Here is a 21439-nt window from a genome sequence, read left to right on the forward strand (position 1 = left end):
CCCACATTCTTATAAGTCAAGGATGTTTGTGCCTGTGTGATCTGACCAGGACCAATTGTGTGTGACACAGGAACAAGGGATGCCAGCTATTAAGTCCTAGTTATGTCCATAGGATTCTTCTGGATTGTCAGTGATGAACTAGTATTCAGACAGATCATTTATGCTCCTTAGAAGTTAATAGTTGTTTTGGCATTGTCCTTTGCTTCGGGGTATTGTTTACTTCAGTTTCCATAAATCTGAGGCAAAGCAGTTCTCTGTGTCTTTCTCTTGTTTAAAATATATACATCCTTACAGCTTTTCTCAGTTTTCCTGGTGAGCTAATTGGACAAAGAAGGGTAAATGGGATAAGCCATAACTTTTCTGCCATTTTCCTGGTGCCAGGATGCAGGATTATTGCTGACAAATCGTCTGATCTGTGGTTTTATCACAACTCATTCCTCAGTTTCACTGCAGGGAACAGTATGCTTCATTCTTGCTGCACACTATTTAGCTCTTACCTTCTCTTGTTTCTGGTGCTTACACACACATTTCTATTCATATTTCAGTTATACCAACTTTAATATTACTGTTACAAATCTCAACAAGCTGAGTTATATCAGAGGTGGATTCAGTCTATAGCTCCCACCCGAAATTTTCATTTTCAGTTTATTTTACAGATTCACTGTAAAATTAGTAGAACTGGAAGAGTTCATTCAAATTAAGTTAATCACACAAAGTAGGTAGTGCTAACGATAACCTGTTTGTCAGTTATATTGAAAAACATACCTTTTCTTCTTATTGGCTCAAAAATAAAGCATTTTTTCAGACAAGCTATAAAAGGTTGTATTTTAAAGTAAACTAAGTTGCAGTGTTGCAGTGCAGCTTCTGATTTAACAATTAAAAAAATCATTCTCCATAATGCTGAGGGTCCAAGGCTGGTATATATTAGAAATCTACCTAAATTTCTGATTAATTTAGGGCATGTCTATCTGTGTAGACATATATTTAATTTGAATAGATTATTCCAGTCCTAATAATTCTAATAACAAAGGCCTGTAAAATAAAATGCTTTTTATATACCTACAGGAAATGAAAATTTGAGGTTGGTGTGATGGACTAAGTCCATCCCTCACAGATAGAAAAAGACCTGTTACTGCTAGGACCGAGCTGTCTCATCACTGCCAAACAAAATGTCTCGGTATTTGTTAGTTTGGGTAGGTTTGCCGTTGAGTACCAACACTGAGATAAATGTAGAAGGTCACAGGCCTCTCCTAGCAGAAACCAAGAAGTAGGATTCATGTTCTTTTTCACTAAGTTTAAAGCAGTGTTTTTTACACTCACTTGGCTACAAAAGCAGGATCCCTTGTGAACCAAAAATGACACACCTGGAACGCTGAATCTTTATATCTCTTTCAACACCTTACTTTATGTGTCTAGTTTTTAAGCATGTCTTAAACATGCAAACACTTTAAGGTATAGCTCATACTGATAAATCTCATACCAAAAACAGGCATCCCTTTTGTCAAAATTGTCATTGTTATGATGTTGTTCCAACTTTCGTTTTCCATTTTGCAGTAACATTTCCATATTAAAAAAAAAAAAAAAAGGCAAACCAGGGTGATCTTTATTTCCTTTTCTGTTTCCTCTTAATCAGTAGTAGAACCAATTTTCTGGGTGTTAGGGTGACTTTTAATAATTAGTGTGTATGCCACTGTTCATTTGTGTTGAGCAATATGTTCAAATACAAATTTTTCTGTAAAATTAAAAAAGCTCAGTGTAATCAACACCAAATGCTAAAGCAGTTGAATCAATATAGGCCAGGTGGTAGTACAGCAGTACTACAGTGCTGTGGCTTTTAGGTTGTAGGTAATTTGTGTTGACTTTGAATTTGAGTAGAGCAAATGTCTGATTGTCTGCAATCGTGCATATGCACTCGAGTGAAACTAAGTCATCCTCTTAGAATCTGTCATTTTGGGGACAAAAAAAAATCCAAGTAAAAAGTGAGACTGTAGAAGAAAGGAAAACTAGGTTAAAAAAATAAAATACCAGAAGCAAGATTAAAAATATAAAATCAAAGAGGGGAAAATGAAGCATTATGCTGAAAGTTTTAGGGATGTAAAACATCAAACAATGAAAATGCATTCCCTAAAATGTGTATACCCACTTTGTTGGTTTTTTTTGTTTCTTTGTCTTTTTTCTTCATCACCAGGATGTAAAACTGCAATTTATTGCAGCCTCATATGATGCAGCAGGAAATTTTCTTCAGTGGCAAAATTTGGAAGGAGGCATCCTACAGGTAGGTTTGATTTTAATTGCCTTTTTTGGATAGTGTAATACTCTGAATGCCTTTAGCCAGAGCCTTAAAAGAAAAGCCAAGTGTTTCGTTACTACAGTAATGACAGTTCATAAGATAATCATAGATTTAGATTAGGGAACATAGCCCTAGATTCATGCTCGCAATGATCTCTCTAAATTGAAGAGTTTAAACTCAGCAATGTTGTCCTCTTCCATTAGACCAATATCAGTTTGGAATATCAGAAAGTTCTGAGAAGCAGCAGTCATTTAGAACCAACTGTCTCTTTCTTCCGTTCAGCATCATACTGTTATCTCTGTGCATATTTATTACTAGCTTCCTTTTTCTTAATGAGAAATGTGTATTCATTAACTGTAAGTCCACACACATTTATAGAATGTCCCTGTGTATGTCCCTGTGTATATCCCTGTTGGATGCTGCTACTGTTTTCACACATTATGGGAATGCAAAGCAAGTCAGTGCTTATGTCTGTTGCCAAGAGACGGGGGAAAACAGATCTAGCACCCCATATTCGTTTGGCTGACTTTTGTTTGTTTGTTTGAAATACAGAGCATACACATTGGCCACTGTCTACCTGGCTTTTTTACAACATGAAGTTGTAAAAAGTCTCTGGGAGACTTCACAAAGAAATAGGGAGCATTGGTTAGAAGATTCAGAGTACCCTTGTTCACTCTACCCTCAAATTTCAGTAGCACACACACACATTCCACTTCAGCAGTACCACGCTGTATAGAGTATGAAAAATGCAAGGAAGAAGCAAGTAAAAAGTGCAATAGTAATTAGCCTAACAGCAGAAACCGGTTACTGTGAAATGTTACAGAGCAGAATTTGTTTAGCAGACCAGTGATGATCTAGGCACTCTCAGCAATTCCCTAGGCAGGCAACAGTATGAACACTGGCAAAAACAATTGGGAATTGTCCATCCACTTTTCTCGGTTGTTCATGTCACCCTTGGAGTATGTCACTTCAAATGCTCCAGTATCTACGGAAGAGCAGTTGACATTCAGGGTTTAGATAGCGACTGCTGTTTCTTTTGTTATTGTCTCTGGATGAATTCTTTTGCTTCAGCCTCTCAAATTCTGAGGACACTAGTGTCTGAGAAAACAGGTCACTAAGCTAGTGATGAAACTGGAAAATACTATGAAAGCATGAATAAGTTAAAATAGCATTTTAAGAATGTCTATATTGCTACTGTAAATAATGCTGTTTACTCTTTAAAATTAATCCCTCTCTTATTAAAAAATAGTATAGAATAAAGCTCAGTGTATCTTTAATGAGGACTGTGAATACATAAACTGCTTGGGGTACCCGTGAATATTTCATGTGAGAAAACTATAGCTTTGAATTACCCTAATCATTATTATGTTTTGTTCAGCTCTGTCCTGATACCCAGACTAAACTGAACGCAGCTTATGTGTTTGGAACAACTTATGAACAAAGTGTAAGTAAGAGATAAAATGCTTTTCTGAGTATTTGGATTAAGTTGTTTTATGTGTCACCAGTAACCCAGTGCATACTGAAGGACCTCTGGAGTTCAGCCATAAGCTGAAGCATGGAGACTGCACAGCCTCTCTGGGAAACTTGGGCCAGTGCTCAGTCACCAGCACAGTAAAGAAGTGCTTCCTGGTGTTCAGACAGAGCCTCCTCTTGTTGCCTCACCAGGCACCACCGAAAAGAATCCTTTTTGCACCCTGCCTTCAGGTATTTGTAGACACTGATAAGATCCCCCCTCAGCCTTCTTTTCTCAGTCCTAGCTCTTTCAGCTTTTCCTCATAGGTGAGGTGTGACTGTCCCTTCATCATCTTTGTGGACCTGCATTGGACTATATCAAGTAGCTCTGTATCTCTCTTGCACTGATGAGCTCAGGACCAGACACTCCATGAATTTAGTGTTCATGCCATTTCAAATTTTATGTCTGTGAAAGCTGCTAGGATATTTTTTCGGAATGTGTTGAAAAATAAGAGAAGAAATGTTAGCAGAGCTTCATTCTCCTCATTAGTTGTTCTGGTCAATTGCAGTCATTTTTCAGAGGTTTGTATAAAATCATTAGTACTTCACAATCACTTGCAAGTAGCTGGAATGCCTTGTCTTTTGTGAAGGGCATAGGACAAATTTCACAGTAAGTTTGTAAGTTTGTATCAACCCACAAGTTGATAAAATTATTAAATGGCAGAAAGTGGTCTTATTCTTTTTTTTTTTTCACATAGTGCAAGATTTCTGTTTCCAAGATATTGCTGGATTTTCCTAATCCAATCTTCTATGACCTATTCCTTGAATATAATGGTGAAAATGGACAACAACATCTTTGGGCTGTGCCAGTTTTAAATTTGGATCTTCAATACAGGGAAATGTATGTGAATCAAGGTACGAATATCACAGTAACATTTATTTGAATTTAAATAATCTGAATAACTTCAATTACAAAGAATTTGTGTTAATTACAGACACTTAGTTGTTTTTTGAGATAACTCCGTTCACCGTAACTTGTTCCTGCTCTAAGAATTTATCATTTTGTGAGCAGGTTCTGATAATGGTATGTGCAAGTTTTGGTTGAATACACTGGCCCAATCAATACTATGCACAAAAAGGTTATCTAATTTTATTATACATTTCTTTAAGTTGAAAATAAATAATTTTACATCCTGAATAGATGAATACATATTGCTTCTAGTAGATTTCATTCCTTTTATGTATTGAATTAATTTTTAAAATATTACGTGGCTCTGTCATGTTTTTCCAAAGGCAGCAATATGAACAACTGGCTTTTGACTCGTCGATTTTTTTTGGTGGATGCACTAAGTGGAAAAGAGAATGACATGGGAAAACTACCAAGAGTAATTCGAGTTGCTAGCAAAATTTCAATAAGGTAAGTAAATACATATAAAATATATTGTACATAGAAAACAAAGCTAATCTTGTGCAATCTGCATTTTATGGTCTCCTAAATGAAAGTTGTTTTTTTTTTTTATGTTGTTTCTAGTATGTCCCACGCTGCTTTTTCCATTGTTTAATTGGAAATAGCAAGAGTTTCCACAGGTTGTTCTGATGAGTGAGAATACCTAACACTGACTCGTGAGGTTTAAGATTACCGTGGTTACTTCTCAGTTAAGATGGATCAGACCATGCAGGCATAATGCAAGTTAGCAAGCGTACAGTAAATTCTTATTAGTGGTTGTCATCTGGCAAGACCTTTTTTCTAATAATCTAATTATTAATTAGATTCTAATTAGGTCTCTAATCTAGTCTAAAAAGAGACCTTTTTAGGTCTCTTGCTAATTGTTTTTCAATGTGTATATTGCTGACTATAGAAGGATGCTTTCCATATTAATATTCTTTTTTGAAGTATTTCAATAAACTGTTGACTATAGATGCTGTCACACAATCCAGAAGGGTTTTGTAGTCATTCAGCTGAAAGTGTGAGACTGCTTTTTAGGGTCATCACTGCTTGTTAATCTGAAGTGGAATATGTTTTAGAACATATTTTTTCCTTCTCTATATAACATCTTTCTCTAAGATCACTGTCTAAAGAAAATTGAGATTTCTCTTGTCCATCAGCACTTCTTCACAATTTATTGTGAAGCTGTAGTTTAAGAAGATTGCTGACTAGCAATGTGTACTCATCCATACAGGTAAACATCTTGAAGGTTAATTTAAAGTACTAACTCCTGTTTGCCATGAGTTACAGATTAGACTATTTCAAAAAATAAGGATTAGTTTATCTACCTTAGGAGAGCTGTATCATCCTCCGTGTCGTCATCTGTCATACCCCCTGAAAAAAACAATGACAGAAATTCAAAATAAATATAGAAAAGGTCATTCTGCAATGTTTTGGGAAAAGTCACCTTTTGGAATTGACTTCAGTTGCAACTCTTGTAATGTTGAAGGTGAAGATTAATTCAGGTGTTTTCTTACAAAGGAACAATTCTCCTGAGCTTCTAGTTTTATCTGTTTGTGTACGTCCCTTTTGAGTTGCTTTTAAAATGTGAATTGCCATGTCTCTGAGTTTGAAACACACATTTTATTGATCAGATTGTTCTCTTTGTTTAATATTTTCCTATTAGTACAAGTTTCAGTCAATACCTTCCAAGCGGCTCATCCATTTTCTGTTTTTAAATAACATTGTTTGTATTTCTGCAGCGTTCGTTTGGTATCCCATACTCAGAGAGGAAATATCTACCCACCTCTAATTACTATTGCTTACACAGATGTGCTTGTCCAAAACCCTGACACCCAGAGTGTGATGGTGAGATCTTTGTGCTATCTTAATTGAGCTGGTTTTTAATCATATTTTTAGTTTTGTTGGATTTCCACTTGAGTGAACACTTTGGAGGCTGTAAAAAAACTAAGCAGTTTATAGTTCAACTGGTAAAATTAGCACTAAATGTAGGAAAACACATGCTAGTACTGCACATACCAAGTGAGGAGGTATACAGTAAAAAATGTATGTTACGTCTGTATAGTAGCCCTGAATGGGAATCCTCACCAACTAAAAAATGTGAAAACCACTACTGATTATAATGGTTGTAGCATTTAAGACTTTCTGTAGATATTTACCTTTTGTATTTTAATATTCAGGTTTCCTTCTCGGTCAATTATGAGATGAATCAGTCGGAGGCTCAGATTCAGACTGACGTAAGTTGTATTGCTCCTTAATTGTTGATGTAATGATTTGCTTATATCTTGTCTTTGCAAAAAATACCTACAAATAATTTTCCATTCTCTTCAGATCACATTGGGTGTGTTAGGTGGGCTCGCAGTGTTATGGTCCCTTCTCAAGACTGCGGGCTGGAAGAGGCGTACAGGAAGCTCTGTTATTGACTTGCAGGTATAAATAGCTGATAAACCAGAAAGAGTCATGTTTTCCTCTCTTTAAGTTAGAGACCTTTGCTGTCATTCCCTGTGATATAACTGGTCTGTTTCTTATGGAAATTGAAGTAATTTCTAGCCTGTCTGCATGGAACTGTGACCTGGAGTTGGGATCACTTGAAGAAGTAGTTTTTTTCCATTTTCTTAGATTCTGATGTTGTCATTCAGGAAATAGCTTTGCTTTAAAAAAAAACAAACAAACAAAAAAAACAAACAACTCACAAGGAAGGGTATTTATAAATAGAGCTGTAGTTTTCATATTCATTCTTATTCATTCTTCTCTGAACAAAGACTAGAGTAAGAGTTTCAGTTACTGAATATACCATAAATATGTGGCCACAGTAGAGGAATGTTGTCAGGGGCTACTTTTCAATAGTAGAGGCTCCTGTAGTATGAGCTGCGTAACATTTTATAGAAATGCGTATATATGTTACTGAACTACTTTGTACAGTGTGCTTTTATAATTGCAGACAGTTTTGAAGTTCTTACTATTTTATGCTGGAGACCTTGCCAACGTTTTCTTTATCATCACAGTGGGCACAGGGATTTATTGGCTTGTGTTTTTCAAAGTAAGTGTTCTACCAAATTTTGCTGTTACGAATACCTATTAATACTGCATTCATTTTTACACAAAAATTCATTTCTTTTTTTTTCTTTTTCTCTTTTTCTTTTTTTCTTTGCCTTTCTGGTCAGACTATTGAGGCAAGTTATATACAATATTCTGTTCTATGTGCTTAGAGGTTTGTGATCACTTCTTTCTTTTCCTTAGGTTTCATTATGCTTGCAGTCACATTAATAGCTAAAATATTTTATAATTTGAAACAATTACAAATAAAATACTGATATTTTTCTAAAAAAGATATTTTCTTTTAATCACTTACTGTGTTGTTACCTATGCTTTCCACAGTGTTTCAATGTAGCTTCTCAATTACAGGCTCAGCAGTTTGTCTCTGTCTTCTTACCACTTCCTTCTCAAGAAAAAGCTTTTGTTACATACATAGCATGTGCTTTCAGTCTGAAGGTAAGTATTTTTTCCTCCGGCATTAAAGAAATGTTAGCATATGCTCCTGTATATTTTCAGTAGGCTTCTTAAGCATCTTGAACAGTACATTTCATTAGCGCATAAATGGGAACAGTTAGACAATTAAGAATTAAGTTATTTTCTTCATAGGTATTTATATATATTTTGTTAGTAATTCTAGACATTGTCACATGATTTACCATGATTCCAGGCCTTTAATTAAAATGTATATATATTTATCTATCAAATCTTAATGATGAAGCTGCAATTTCAAGTGTAGTCAAGTGTATTGTTATATTTAATGAATAACATGTGCAATGACAATTACTTCATTTTTGCCTTTATGCTCTTGATATTCCTATTTTGAGTTCTTTTCCTGTTTTTTCCATAGGCTCTGCAATTTTTACAATTACTGGTTTCACAACTTACTATAGATATTTTCTTTATTGACTGGGAAAGACCTAAGGGCAAAGTTCTTAAAGCAGTTGAAGGTAACTCCAGCTACGCTTGTTTGTATAAACAACTTGGTTAAATTATCATATTGCTCTCTAGTGTTAAATTTCAGAGCTTTATTATGTGTATTCTTCTTAGGTAAAGGTGCAGTAAAAAGCGCTGCTGCACCTGTGAGCATATGGAGAACATACTTTATAGCCAATGAATGGAACGAAATTCAGACAGTGAGGAAGATAAATCCCGTCTTTCAAGTGCTTGCAGTTCTTTTTTTCCTGGAGGTATTACCACTACACTTACAATTGTTATTTTTATTATTTTTTATATTTCACATCCGAATTGTAACGTAATGGTCTGTATTTTAATTATTGCAGTTTTTGTGGTAATAGTAGATGACCTTCCAAGTTCACTTGATAAGATGTAGCTTGGTGAAATAACTATTTTGATACCTTTTTTATGTGTATGCATGTATGTGTCATTGCACTCGTTCATTAAGGAAGATTAAAAAAAACACAACTTTTATTACCTTATAGACCTTTGTTGGTTTTATTTTTTTTAAGCTAATGAGTTACCGTAAATGGCCTAAGAGGCTGATAAATTTGTGTACACACTCACATCTTTATTTGCCTACTTGCTCCCTCCTGCCACAGTCTGCAGCTTTATTTCTGCTTCCATATTTATCTGAGCAGGAGCTTCCTTCCTGCTAATTTGCTGTAGTGACCTTCTATGAAGCAGGAAATGAAATGTGCCAGTTCTGTTTCTGATGTCCTAACATAAGGCGGTTGTAAGCCTTAGTTACAACTCAAGGATATCTGAGAAATTATGCTTTAGCTTTTCAAAATCATTTTCTTTTATTTCTTCTGGACTGTTTGGAAAGCAGTTTAATTTGGCAAGCACTCTTAAAGCGCATAGTTGTTCATGTCAGGTTCTCTGACATTTTTTTGAATACCTTAATTCATTTTAATATTTCTGGTTTTGAATTTCCTATTTTCTTTTAAATGAAAGACAGTTAAAATATTAATTTCTCTTTAAATGCTGCAGCATTCTCAGTAGATACAGCTCAGGACCAACATCAGTGCCATGACACAAGGAGAGAATTGGAGAAAAGAGAGCAAGTATTCCCAAAACTCAACCAGCATCCTCACATTAATCTTCTAAGGCTCCTGTTATTACTAGCAGGGAGAATCTCGTTTGTACATCTTGCTTGGTAATTCCTGCTATGAATTTACCTCTGGAAAAGTCCCTTTCTTGTCACCAATAGTGGAGGAAGTCATGAAATATCTTAGCCTAAATAGTAGGCTAAAAATACTCCAGTTACCAGTTTTGATAATGTGACAGTTCAGCTCTCATTCACCATGGTGACAGGCTGGACAGGAGTAAAAAAGAAGCCTGGAAATTTATCAGCTGGAGGAAGCAGGAAAGTGCAGAAGGACTCTCCCTTGCCTTAGGCCTTATTTCTGGCACCAAAGCAGCCTCTGGTTGGCACTGGTCATCATTGCAGCGTTGACTGTAAGGGTAGAGAAGATAGCAGTGGCAGCAAAACTGAGGTTTTGAACATTGCACTGTGTGTGGCTGGAATGGAGTTAAATTTCCTAACAGTGTCCCACATGGAGCTGGGTTTTGGATTTTTTGCAACAGCGATAGCACAGGAATGTTTTAGTTGTTGCTGAAGAGCACAGCATCAAGGTCTCATCAAGGTCTCCTCAGTCTCTCACTGTGCCCCCCTGCAGCAAGTAGAGGAGAGGGGATGACCAGAATAGCTGACCCAAACTGATCAAAGGAACTATATAACATTATGCTCAGCAAAAAAAGAAAATAAGTAAATAAAATAAAAATGATTAGGGTAGGTGTTTTGGGTATGTAGCCGTTGCTTGGGGACTGGCTGAGCATTTGTCTCCCTGTGGAAGGTACTTAGTGACTGGCTTTTTTTTTTCTTTGTATGTGTTTGTCTTTTTTCCTTTCTCCTTCCAATTCCTTTGCTCATTAAATCTTTCTTTTGACCCACAAGTTGTCTTGCTTTTGTTCATCCTATTATCTGCCTCACCCTGCTGTTGTGGTGGGGTCAACCCACCACAAATATCTATCGCAGCTTCAGTTCTGAATGATTTTCATGAATGTTCACCTCTTAAGTGTTTCAATGCCTAATTTTTCTCTCATCGTGTTGATTTGGAAACTTTTTCTTGATAGTTTGTTTAAAATAGATTCAGCTATAAGGACAGTAGAGGGAAATATATTTATGTTCAATAAAAACGACAAAAAAAAATCCTGTTTCTTATATTTGAAAACAAAAAAAATATTAACTCTGGAATATCTAGGACCAGAAGGCTGAAGTTTGGCTGAAATAAGATCCCTTTGCAGTCTAATAGAAGAATCTTTTGGACTTTTTCAGGAAAAATCAGTGGCAACTTGTCATGAGATTTAGCTGTGTATGTTTGAATATTTATACATCAACTTATTTATGTATAATTTGTTTTTAATTATGTTTCCCAGTAATAATACTGGATCCCACAACTGGGCTGTATCAGAATGAACATGCTGCTATTCCCAGCTCTGTTTTTCTTGATTTTTTATTGTTTTCATTTCACGATGGAAACAACGGAGTTGTAACTAATGCTATTCATTGCCTCATGCTTTTGTATGGACCTTCTTATCTCTTCAGGTGGTGGGATTTTCAAACCTGGCTTTAATGGATTCTTCCTCCAGCCTTACAAGAAGCAGTGATAGTTACATTGCACCTTGGAGCCGCATTTTAAGATTTGGTGTGTCTGCTGCACTGTGGTTAGCCATTGCCTTCCTACAGGTATGACATCCATAGGTAACAGTTTTTCAGACTGCTTCTTGGAAACTAAAATGTATCACTAGGCTATCCATGCTACCTACAATAGTGTTGAGTAAATCCTTAACCTTTTTTTCTTGATGCTTTTGAGCTTCTTTAGTGTGCTACAAAATTAGAACCAAAAATGAATCTTCTGAGCTATGACAGATCTTGCTTTGTTAGTCACAATTTTGATCCTCCCAAAGGGGAGAATTTATGCAGCTACTTTGTTTTGTTCTAGTCAACCATGGAGCATCTCCCACATTTGAAATAAAAATCAGGTTATTGCTATGATTTGATTTCACAGGGGAAGGATGTCAATCCCATTTAATAGACCCCCATGCAATGATGGCCACTACAGAAGTCTTTAATTTATGGGTATTGAACTTTGAAGTTAATTGCTTTGCAATTCATAAAATAAAGTCAAATCTGATGAACTAATAAAATAAAATCTGTCTGGTTTATTTCAGGTTATATTTTTTGCTGTGTTTTATGAAAGATTTGTTGAAGACAAGCTAAATCAATTTGTTGATTTGTGTTGTGTGAGCAATGTAAGTATTTCCTTGTTTTATTTGTAGAGTGATGTTTTGAACACAATAAAGCATAAGATAGTATAAAGAATATTAAATAATATCTATTCATGTAATCTATTCAGAGATCACTAGCTAACAGCTGAAGGTGGTATTTCTTTCAGCTCACTTCATTGGTGCAATCTACAAGAAAATTTCTTTTAAATTTTAGTTGAAAAAAGATTCTGGAATCTTAAATATCAATATGTACTTCTAGACATGATTTTTAGGTTGTTATTTCAAATTATGTTAGTTATATATGCTCATACAGAATTAAAAAGTAACAAATTGTGACAAAATTTGGCATGGAACCATTTACTGCCATTCTTTCTACTGGTATACTCTTTACTACTTGTTTTCTAGGCACAACTGCATTGGCTTTGTTTAATATGTATATGTTCAGTTTCTGCTTTTAGCTTTTGGTTGTCCCTCAGATGCTGAACTTCATGGTTATGCCTCCTGAATAGTTACCACCTTTCTCACACACTTTCATTTACCGCTGAACTACTTCCATTAGTTTAAATATGAGTCTTGGAGCTTTGTACTGCAAGAACAGGATGAATTACTTGATTTGGCCAGAACTTATTAAAAATACAGGATTTAACCCCTTTTATCAGCCTTTTCAGCCTTGGTTATTCCTTTCCCATGGAAAGTCCATGTAGTGCATGGGTTGTATAAAGAGCTAATTTCGTATCTTACATGATATATAAGCAATACATCACACTGAATGAAATTCTATTACATACAGTCTCCTAGGAGCTCAACTGAAATCATGCACGTGTTATGTATCACAGAACTGAAATAAAAGGTAATACCTTTGTTTTAATGTTTTTTGGTTCTGTGGAATTAGATGCTGATCGTTGCTGTTGATAAACTAAACTTGGAGCTGTTGTTTGTCTCTGGTTAAACATAGATAAACAAGTTGCTAAATATTTTTCTGTGATATGTATTTTGCTACCTACTTACTTCGTATTCTAGAAGGGCTGATATTACCAATCTCTGTGAAAAAACAGTATTTAATGACAGTATTCTTCCCTTCTACCACCTCTTTTAGATTTCAGTGTTTATCCTGTCACACAGCTGCTTTGGTTATTACATCCATGGTCGCTCTGTGCACGGACATGCAGATACCAATATGGAGGAAATGAATATGAACCTAAAGAGAGAAGCAGTAAGTAAAAGCAGTAAAAATTTATACCTGTTCTATTCTTTTAATTTAATTTTAATTTTAAAAAGCTTTCCATTATGGATTGACACTTCTGCATTACATTATACCAAGTTATACTTAAAAGATACCAGCTGTTGGTTGGCAAATAAGTGACTCAGTAGTTCTTTTATAACCATTCTTAGATACAAAATTCCTGTTTTTCTAATATTTTTTTTATGTATTTATACATGAACTTTTTAATCTCGAAGCCTTTTGTAAGCTCATGGCCACATGCAAAAATACATGTACTAAGAAGATTTCATAAAGAGACAAATCTGAAAAACTCCTAATAAAGAATCATCTACTCTTCCAATAAATTATTTTATTCTATCTATCCTCTTCTGGTGACATAACCTGACCTTTACAGAAACTTATTTGAATAAGTATTTTTTTCTGTTTTGTTGTATGTTGCATCTTTTTAGCAAGATCAGGCAAATGTCTAATAAGATTGGTTCATGATGGGAGCACTTTGCACTAAATTTCGTGACATCTTGCATTTTTGTATGGAGAAGTAAGAAGAAATTACTTTAAGCAAAGGGTGTGATTATTGCTGATAACTGAAAAAAAAAAAAGGCTAACCGTGTGAAAATTAACATTGAAATTTCAAGGAATCTTTTGAATATAATTTTTGACTTGACTACATTCCTGTGTTGTGTTTTTTTGTTTGTTTGTTTGTTTGTTTGTGTTTTTTTTTTTTTTTCTGAATTGTTTATTTTAATATAATTTTGGGAAAAGGTGTTTTTTTCCCTTATGGAGATGTTGAATTTTCTGTTCTTGGTTTTCCTGAGATCTATTAAGAATGATCTGGTAAAGATATGGAAAACTCAGAAATCCAAAGCACAAGAAAAAGCAGAAAAATACAGAACAAATGATAAACATGAAACAAAAGGCTTCAAAATGAACATTAAAAGATGTTTTAGAAGGTAATGAAAAGAACATGAGTAAAAAGAGGAATGACTTTGTGACAGCAGGGGTCAGGATTTCATGTTCTAAGAAAATCTTGCTATAACAGAGACAAGGTGCAAAGGATTCAAATATTTAGAGATATCAAGTACTTTATATACATGAAAGAGAGGAAAATAAGAGTCTTTGACTTTTTTTGGTCTATGTATGACATTAATTATGTCAATTAACAATTGTTTTAATTGTGTAGGAAAACCTGTGTAGTCAGAGAGGTTTGTTACCAAACACAGATGGCCAGACATTTCAGATTTCCATCTCAAGAAAAATGAGACTGCAATATGACAGGATTCATGAAACCCTAACAAGAGTAAGTGAGATGTTTTTATTCTGTAAATGTTATTTAAAATAGGTCATTTTTTTCCACTGAAATCATGGTCATATTTTTTTTTCAGAGACGTGGTCCTGCTAGATTTTTGGACTCATCTGCAAATACTTTCGAACAAAGCACAAGGGCATACAATGCCATGAACAAATTTCTCAGTTCTTTTATTGATCACGTATGTATGGACATTAATATATTCAGGAAAATTATATATATAAGAAGTAGAGACTTAAAATTGTAAATGAGAAAGACAGTAATTTCTCTTCAAGCATTTGTGCTTAAAAACTTCTTGTTAAAGGCTTTATGGCAACCGAAACAGTGGTTCATTCAAGTAAAAAATTGGAGTACTGTCCAGCAGTACAGCCTGCTCTTAAAAAAGACAAATCCTTGTTTGTTATGTGTTTGTTTTTGTCTTGAAATAAACTGGTGCTTTTTCATTCGTACAGGTCTAAGTAGCTGTATTCCACTTTGTAACAAGTACATTCTCTTTGTAATCATAAAACAAGTTTTGTCTTTCCTTTTCTTATAGGTTCATAAAGAAATGGATTATATTGTTAAAGATAAGTTGCTGCTTGAACGGATTCTAGGCATGGAGTTCATGGAGCCAATAGAGAAGAGTATTTTTTACAACGGTAAAACTGTGACTTGTCATTTGTACTTCTATAATATGTAGGTTTCGATGTAGATTTATTTCACAGGATTTACAATATAAACTGGATTTTACAGCAAGAGGTGTCATTAAATGATAGTTTATAAGGGAATTATTTAACAGGTGTTCTTATTTTCTTATTCTATTTCTATTATGTAACTTAATTGCAATTTTTTATTCTTTTAGACAACTGAAAATACTGAGTAGAGTTGTGTACGTGTTTAGGAAGTGCTACCTTGACTTGCTATTTAGATCCAATATACACTTTGTAAATGGAAAGAAGAGCCACAGTATTTAAATAGCTCAGTGTTTTGTTTTGTATAGAAATAAATCGCTTTTGAAACAGCTAAACATACAGAAAGACAATTTCTCTAAAGAGGATATTGATCACAGTGAGGACGCTTTAGTGGAATAGTTGATGTTAATGTACCACACATCTTTGCAGACTGTACGGAGTAATTGAGGTTCTTGAATATTTTATTTCGAAGCTTTTAAGTGTTGCCAATATCTACAGCAAAACGAGTATTTCAGCAGGCACAGGGATGACACAAGTTCTGATTCTGGTCCCTGGGGCTATGCGGAATCAAACACTTGGGTTCTCCAATGCACGGTCCTGAAGCCCAAGCCCATGCTAAACCTAGCCATAAGTGTTTCCAAGTACATGTGGTAAGAACAGGTTTAATGAAAGCTCTTAACCATGTTTCAGCCTTCAAGGTTCTGAAACCCTGAGTTGTGGTCTCCTCCTGTAACACACAGCCTAGGGATCAGCATTCACGTTGCAATGAGCTGTGAACCAGTAGGAGTATGAGCCTGATGCCAGTCTGTTTCCTCAGTCCCTGAGCTGTTCGGAATCCATCAAAAGTCTTTCCAAGCTTCATCTTTGAAAGACTTAGTTCAGACCCTTATTCTACCCCTAATCATAAATATGGCCATCACCTTCGTGAAACCTGAATATTAACTAGTGATCTGTGACAATGCAGGCCCTCATTTTGAGTCCCTCAGATCCTTGGCTCTCCAGCCTCACTGTTCAGAAACTTCAAACTCTATCAGAACCATAATCCAATCCTTTGGTATTACCAGATGACCATCACACCTCCTAAATATGTCATTGTCTTTATATAATAGCAATCCCCACTTTTAATTATTGAGCTGTGCAGAACTTAACGCTGCTCTCTCAGACACCAGGGCTGCAAAAGCTGACCCCCTTGTTTGAATCACAAACCTTGCTATGTAGTCTGGAATGCAGTACATGCTTTCAGACGAAGTAGAAGCCATGTGTGATGTCTTTTCTCATCCCAGATGTCTGAGCTACACATAATTCAGCAAAGGATCAGGCTCTCCTTCCCTATTAAGGCAAAGCACAGTATTTGGTAATGTATATTACCAGGTAACTAGTATCTAGGACAATCAGATAGTATTCAGCTTTAGTTTCCTGACTGCCACTGTTTGAAACATCACCATCACAAGCATTGCTCTGAATACATTGTGAGATGGCTTAGACAGCCATAGTTCCTAGTTTAGATACAAGTCAGGATTTCATGGAAGTCAGGTGTATTCAGGTTGTAATGAAAATAAACTGTTGCCAATAAAAGTTGCATTAAACATTCTTATAAAAAGCAGAAAGAAGTAAAAGAACCTATTTTCAGTAGTTAAGTGTTTTATCTTTTGAGAGTGGTGCTTGGTAACAAAGCAAAGAAGTTGATAAGTGGTTTAAACTGTTTTGACAATGGAAAAAGGTAATTTAAGCTTAAAAGACCCATTTTTTGGAAGATTGTTTAGCAGATGAGCAAAGATAACACTAAGCTCTGAAGCTCCTCATGATTAGGGTTTTAAGCATGTGTGTCATTGTTTTGTTGAGTTGGGCACAGAGTTAACACTTGTTAAAAATCTCAACGATGAGGAAGTTTTGTCTGCTTCTTGTTCAAGACAGCCTTTTTTTAACAATTTGTTTGAGACTTCTGGAGTGAATGAAGTTGTGTGTGGCACATGAGCTTTTCCTATTGTTCTTGTCAGTATTAAAACCATTTCATAACTGAAAAGGATTCTAGTATTTTGCTTAAATGGAAAACCGTAACTACCTTACAAAATACCCTTGCTGTAAGTTTACTTTTTCTTACCAGCTTTATCAGTGTGGACTGATGAACTTCACAAAGCTGTAATTCACAGAAATAATCCTTTTTTCAAAAATTCCTTTCTTTCTGTAGATGAAGGACACTCTTTCGATGATGTTCTCTACTACGGCAATGAGACAACACTGCTCATCTTTGATATCCTGTTTTTCTCCATTGTGGATCTGGCTTCCCAAAGTTTTGTTTTAGCAGCTATTCTAACGTACTTGCAACAGGAGGTAAATTTTAATTTAAGAATACAATTGTATCTTTAAAATGTGGGTTGGCATGAAAGCTTATATAGTTAGATAACTAAACCCTGTGGGCAGTATGTGGTGACAGAAGATTATACTGAGAGCTTATAAAGTTACTCATTATTTTTCTTTTTGGAAAACAGGCTTAATTTTATTCACATGCATGTCATCAGTAAAGAGGCTATAAGTAGCTTTCAGTAGAAAACACAAATATCTGTTAAAATTAATCACAATTTTATCATATTTTGAGGTGAAAAGATATTGGAAGATACTTTGAAATTGCTAAAGGCACCTAATTCACTATTTATGATTTAAATATAATATGTAGTTATTTTATGTTGGCTATTGAAACCTGCTGTTCTAAGCACATCTTCATTAATACAGTTTCTCTATGTTGTTAGATATTCAGGTTTATTCGTAATACAGTTGGGCAGAAGAATTTGACATCCAAAACCTTGGTGGATGAACGATTTCTCATTTAGTTAAGAAGTCTACAGACTTTGGTGAGGAGTTAATCATGGAAGTTGTGTCCAGGACCAAAGCATCTCTTCTGACCTACAGATTAATTCTGGTGTGCTTTTCAATCATAATGTAATGGTTTTGCAATTTATCATTTTTTATATTGTCTGGTATTAGATTTTATTTTTGTATATTTACAAATGTTTTTACATTGTGAACACTAAGCCATAGGCCTTTAAAAGGACAGATAAATTAAAAAAAGACAGAAATAAACTTAATGTTGTTTTTATTAGAAGAAGGTAAAGATTATTTAATGGCTTTTGATAAGATATGGAACACTAATTTTGAGGAAATAATTCAAGCATTCTCTTTGGCAAGATTGGCTGTCAACTCTTAAATTTTCTGAAAATACCTTTTCTTTTTTTTTTACATTTTGTTGTTTTTAATTTATTTTGAGGTATAATGTTTAGCAAACGTATTTCAGTTTTATTCAGCACAGGCTTTGCTCTGAGTTGAATTAATATTTCAAGAGGGCTATCTAAAAATCACTTATTTATAGTGACTCCAACTTGAAATTTTAGCTTTTCTTCATTGTGTCATAGTAGTAAATGCTTTTGTCTCTTTTCTTTATCATTGTTTTTTTGTGTGTAGACTATACATGACAAAGTTTCCTTATGTCTGAGATACAGCATCACTACAGCAATGCAGAAAAGCAGGCTAGTCATAACTGCACGGAGGAGATGTTTGTAGGTATTTTGGGTTTGATCCTGATCTTCTCTCATCTGATGTGAGCTGCTCAGGGAAATAATAATAGTACTAATTCTGTGCTGTTTCCACACAAGTGAAACAGAAGAAACTATTCATATCTTAAAGTGTTCTTCACAGGTGCCTATATATGCTCATATACTTCAGGCTTTCTAATTTTCTGGCTTTGTTATCTTTGGACTTAACAACCATACCTTTATCATATTTTTGAAATTTAGCCAAGTTAATCATTGTTCAAGTGCCATTTGTTAAGTATTAAGGGAGATTACGAATGGCCTTCAAAACACCTCAAAGCGAGGTGTCTACCTCCCATTTGTATCTTTGAAAAGTCTCCCTGCTTTTTTAAAATAGTATTTTTCATTAAATGATTAAACACAAATATTGTTTGCTGTTTTTGTAACTGTGACTTGTCTTTAGATGATTCAACAAGGGACTCTCACCAGCAAAAAAAAAACATAAAGGAGTAAGTCGAGGCAAGCACCCTTATTCAGAACAGAGATGAAAGACATGGTTAGTTGCACCTAGCACATTTTAAATGCAGACATGCTTATCGGAGTTGAAGCAGCATTGTTTTTCAGGTGTTTCTTGGTTTCACAAAGAGGAAGGTGTTGTTAATACCATATCATATTGTAATTTTAAACTTATGTCCAGGAATATGGATGTAAATCTCAGGGTCACGTGTTCTAATGCATTTGCTTTTGGTGTTGCAAAAGTAGTGTAGCTTTCTTGTCCAATATGGTTTCCATTAACTGATAGAATGTGTATTTGCCAAGTAAGGCTGTAAGGGAGATAACTGAAAGGCTGATTTTTCAGCAAGACATCCATTTATTAATATGCAGCTTAGCATAAGCATTTCTATACCATGCTTTCTTTATTTTTGTCTACTACTGTGCGCAATTCTTAGTTTGTTGGTGCACCCTATGCCACAAAAAAGTTGAGAATATATAATTTGCAGCAGCAAAATGTCCACTGCATAAAATCGAGGTTAATGCCTTTATAGGGAGCATAGTAAATAGAAGTGTCCTTTAGGTTCTGGATCTATAAAAACAGCCCCAAACCATATTCCCACTGAGGACCATGACGTATGACTTCACTAGTTGTGAGGTTTCTATCATGTCACCTGTCAGTGATGTACTGAGTGCCAAACCTCTAAACTAAGCTAAGGAGCCATCTGAAAAATGGTCTGCAACAGGACATTTGCAAGGCAAAGTTAGGCTCGTATGATGCCCATGCATTTCTCTGGGCAGTATCTTTGCATAGCTTAACCACATGTAATTACACTTGCCAGATCTTACAACTCCGGCACGTCCCGTGATAGAACTGAGCATCGTTGTCAGTGATGACAGAAGCTTTTTCTCTGTGCATGGCATGTGGAAGGGCATGTGGAAGCTTTTAATGGCCTTGTGGTTTGAAAGAACTACTGGTAAAGGCAACTCCTGTTGCAGATAAATGATAAATTAACCTGAAATTGTCCTGTCAAAACAGTTGAGTCACTTGCTCCCCTACTTCTCCTCAGTGCACACACTACTCTGTTGTGTTTTAGTTTTCCAGGCCATTTATCTAAAATGTTAATATAGCTAACACGGTTGCTGTACATGTTTTAGAAAATAATTACAGGAGTCAAAAGCTCCAGGAATTCACAGATTTTCTTCATTCCTGATGACTATTGAATGCTTGAAATGGGTTAACTGTGCTATGTTCTCCTATTGGTTGGTATTTGTTCAAGAAATAGCTCTTATGATTGTATTTCCAATTTAATGTGTGTTCTTTTTTTTCATTTTGTAAATTAGTCAGCAGCTACAATGTGTCATTCGTGTGTTGAGCGTCTTTAACTTTTATAAATGTTTTAATCCCACAGGACTGGGATTATGGGTTTGATAATCCCATATCAAACTTTCATACCTGTCCCTCTGAGCAATAAAGACATTTTCAAGGATTGGAGAAGTCTTTTTGCACTCATTCACTCAGCTGACCCAAGTCTACAACACTGTTTTCCTTCCATAACCACGAGAGGTTTCAGAACAGGGCAGGAGGTGTTTGCTCATTCTGTGGTTTGCTCATTCTGAAGCTCTCTTGGGACAAGGGTAAGAAAAGGACATGGCACGGAGGTAAATCATACAGGAGGGGAGAAGTGCAGCTGGCGTGAGGCTCAAACTTCCACCCTGTCCGTCAGGTTGCTGCAGCGTGGGCGAGGTGGCAGTGCCACCAAAACATTTCTCTTTGTTTGCAAAGCGTGACCAGTGGATGACTTGGGGAGGGTGACGTTGCAACGTGCTCCTAAGAAAATCATGAGGAAGCTGGGATGGCGGAAGAAGGTAACCAGCAAAGCCCTCAAAGCCAGCCTCCTGCAACCACACCTGCTTTCCCCTGCGTCTCTGCTTTTCTCTAGCCAGTATCGTGGCCTTTTCCAGTGTGCCTTCTCACCATTTGAAAGCACCGAACCCCTGTCCCTCTTTCCTGCACCTCATCCTCCACCAGCAGTGCCTGCCGCAGCCTCGTACTTCACCCCACATCGTCAGAAATGTCAGGCAGGTGCCCTGCTCGCCTTTTTCTCAGCAAAAGGCATTAATAATTTAAATGAACACAGCCGCTCTGCTGTACCAGCTGCTGCTTGTGCAGGAACTTCATAGCCTGGGGACTTGGCACTTTGCTCAAAGCTGGCAGCTTGCTTGGGGAATCAGCTGCTAAGCCCTGTTTC

General features: G+C 35.7%; 1 protein-coding gene across 1 annotated transcript in view; it reads left to right on the plus strand.

Moving 5' to 3' along the window:
• The window catches only part of TMEM67 (transmembrane protein 67), a 30150-nt gene extending 9470 nt beyond the window's left edge, over positions 1 to 20680 (plus strand). Inside the window, exons 10-28 of the mRNA XM_068672257.1 lie at positions 2189 to 2275; positions 3669 to 3734; positions 4501 to 4657; positions 5036 to 5159; positions 6431 to 6536; positions 6869 to 6925; positions 7020 to 7118; positions 7630 to 7728; positions 8094 to 8180; positions 8572 to 8671; positions 8772 to 8911; positions 11290 to 11430; positions 11916 to 11996; positions 13069 to 13185; positions 14375 to 14491; positions 14577 to 14681; positions 15036 to 15138; positions 17360 to 17502; positions 17919 to 20680. Of these exons, the coding sequence (XP_068528358.1) occupies positions 2189 to 2275; positions 3669 to 3734; positions 4501 to 4657; positions 5036 to 5159; positions 6431 to 6536; positions 6869 to 6925; positions 7020 to 7118; positions 7630 to 7728; positions 8094 to 8180; positions 8572 to 8671; positions 8772 to 8911; positions 11290 to 11430; positions 11916 to 11996; positions 13069 to 13185; positions 14375 to 14491; positions 14577 to 14681; positions 15036 to 15138; positions 17360 to 17502; positions 17919 to 17999 (2010 nt within the window). The 3' untranslated portion in view covers positions 18000 to 20680. The remainder of the gene's footprint in view (positions 1 to 2188; positions 2276 to 3668; positions 3735 to 4500; positions 4658 to 5035; positions 5160 to 6430; positions 6537 to 6868; positions 6926 to 7019; positions 7119 to 7629; positions 7729 to 8093; positions 8181 to 8571; positions 8672 to 8771; positions 8912 to 11289; positions 11431 to 11915; positions 11997 to 13068; positions 13186 to 14374; positions 14492 to 14576; positions 14682 to 15035; positions 15139 to 17359; positions 17503 to 17918) is intronic.
• Positions 20681 to 21439: the final 759 nt, after the last annotated feature.

This window comes from Anas acuta, chromosome 2 (assembly GCF_963932015.1).
Source record: "Anas acuta chromosome 2, bAnaAcu1.1, whole genome shotgun sequence".
NCBI lineage: Eukaryota > Metazoa > Chordata > Aves > Anseriformes > Anatidae > Anas > Anas acuta.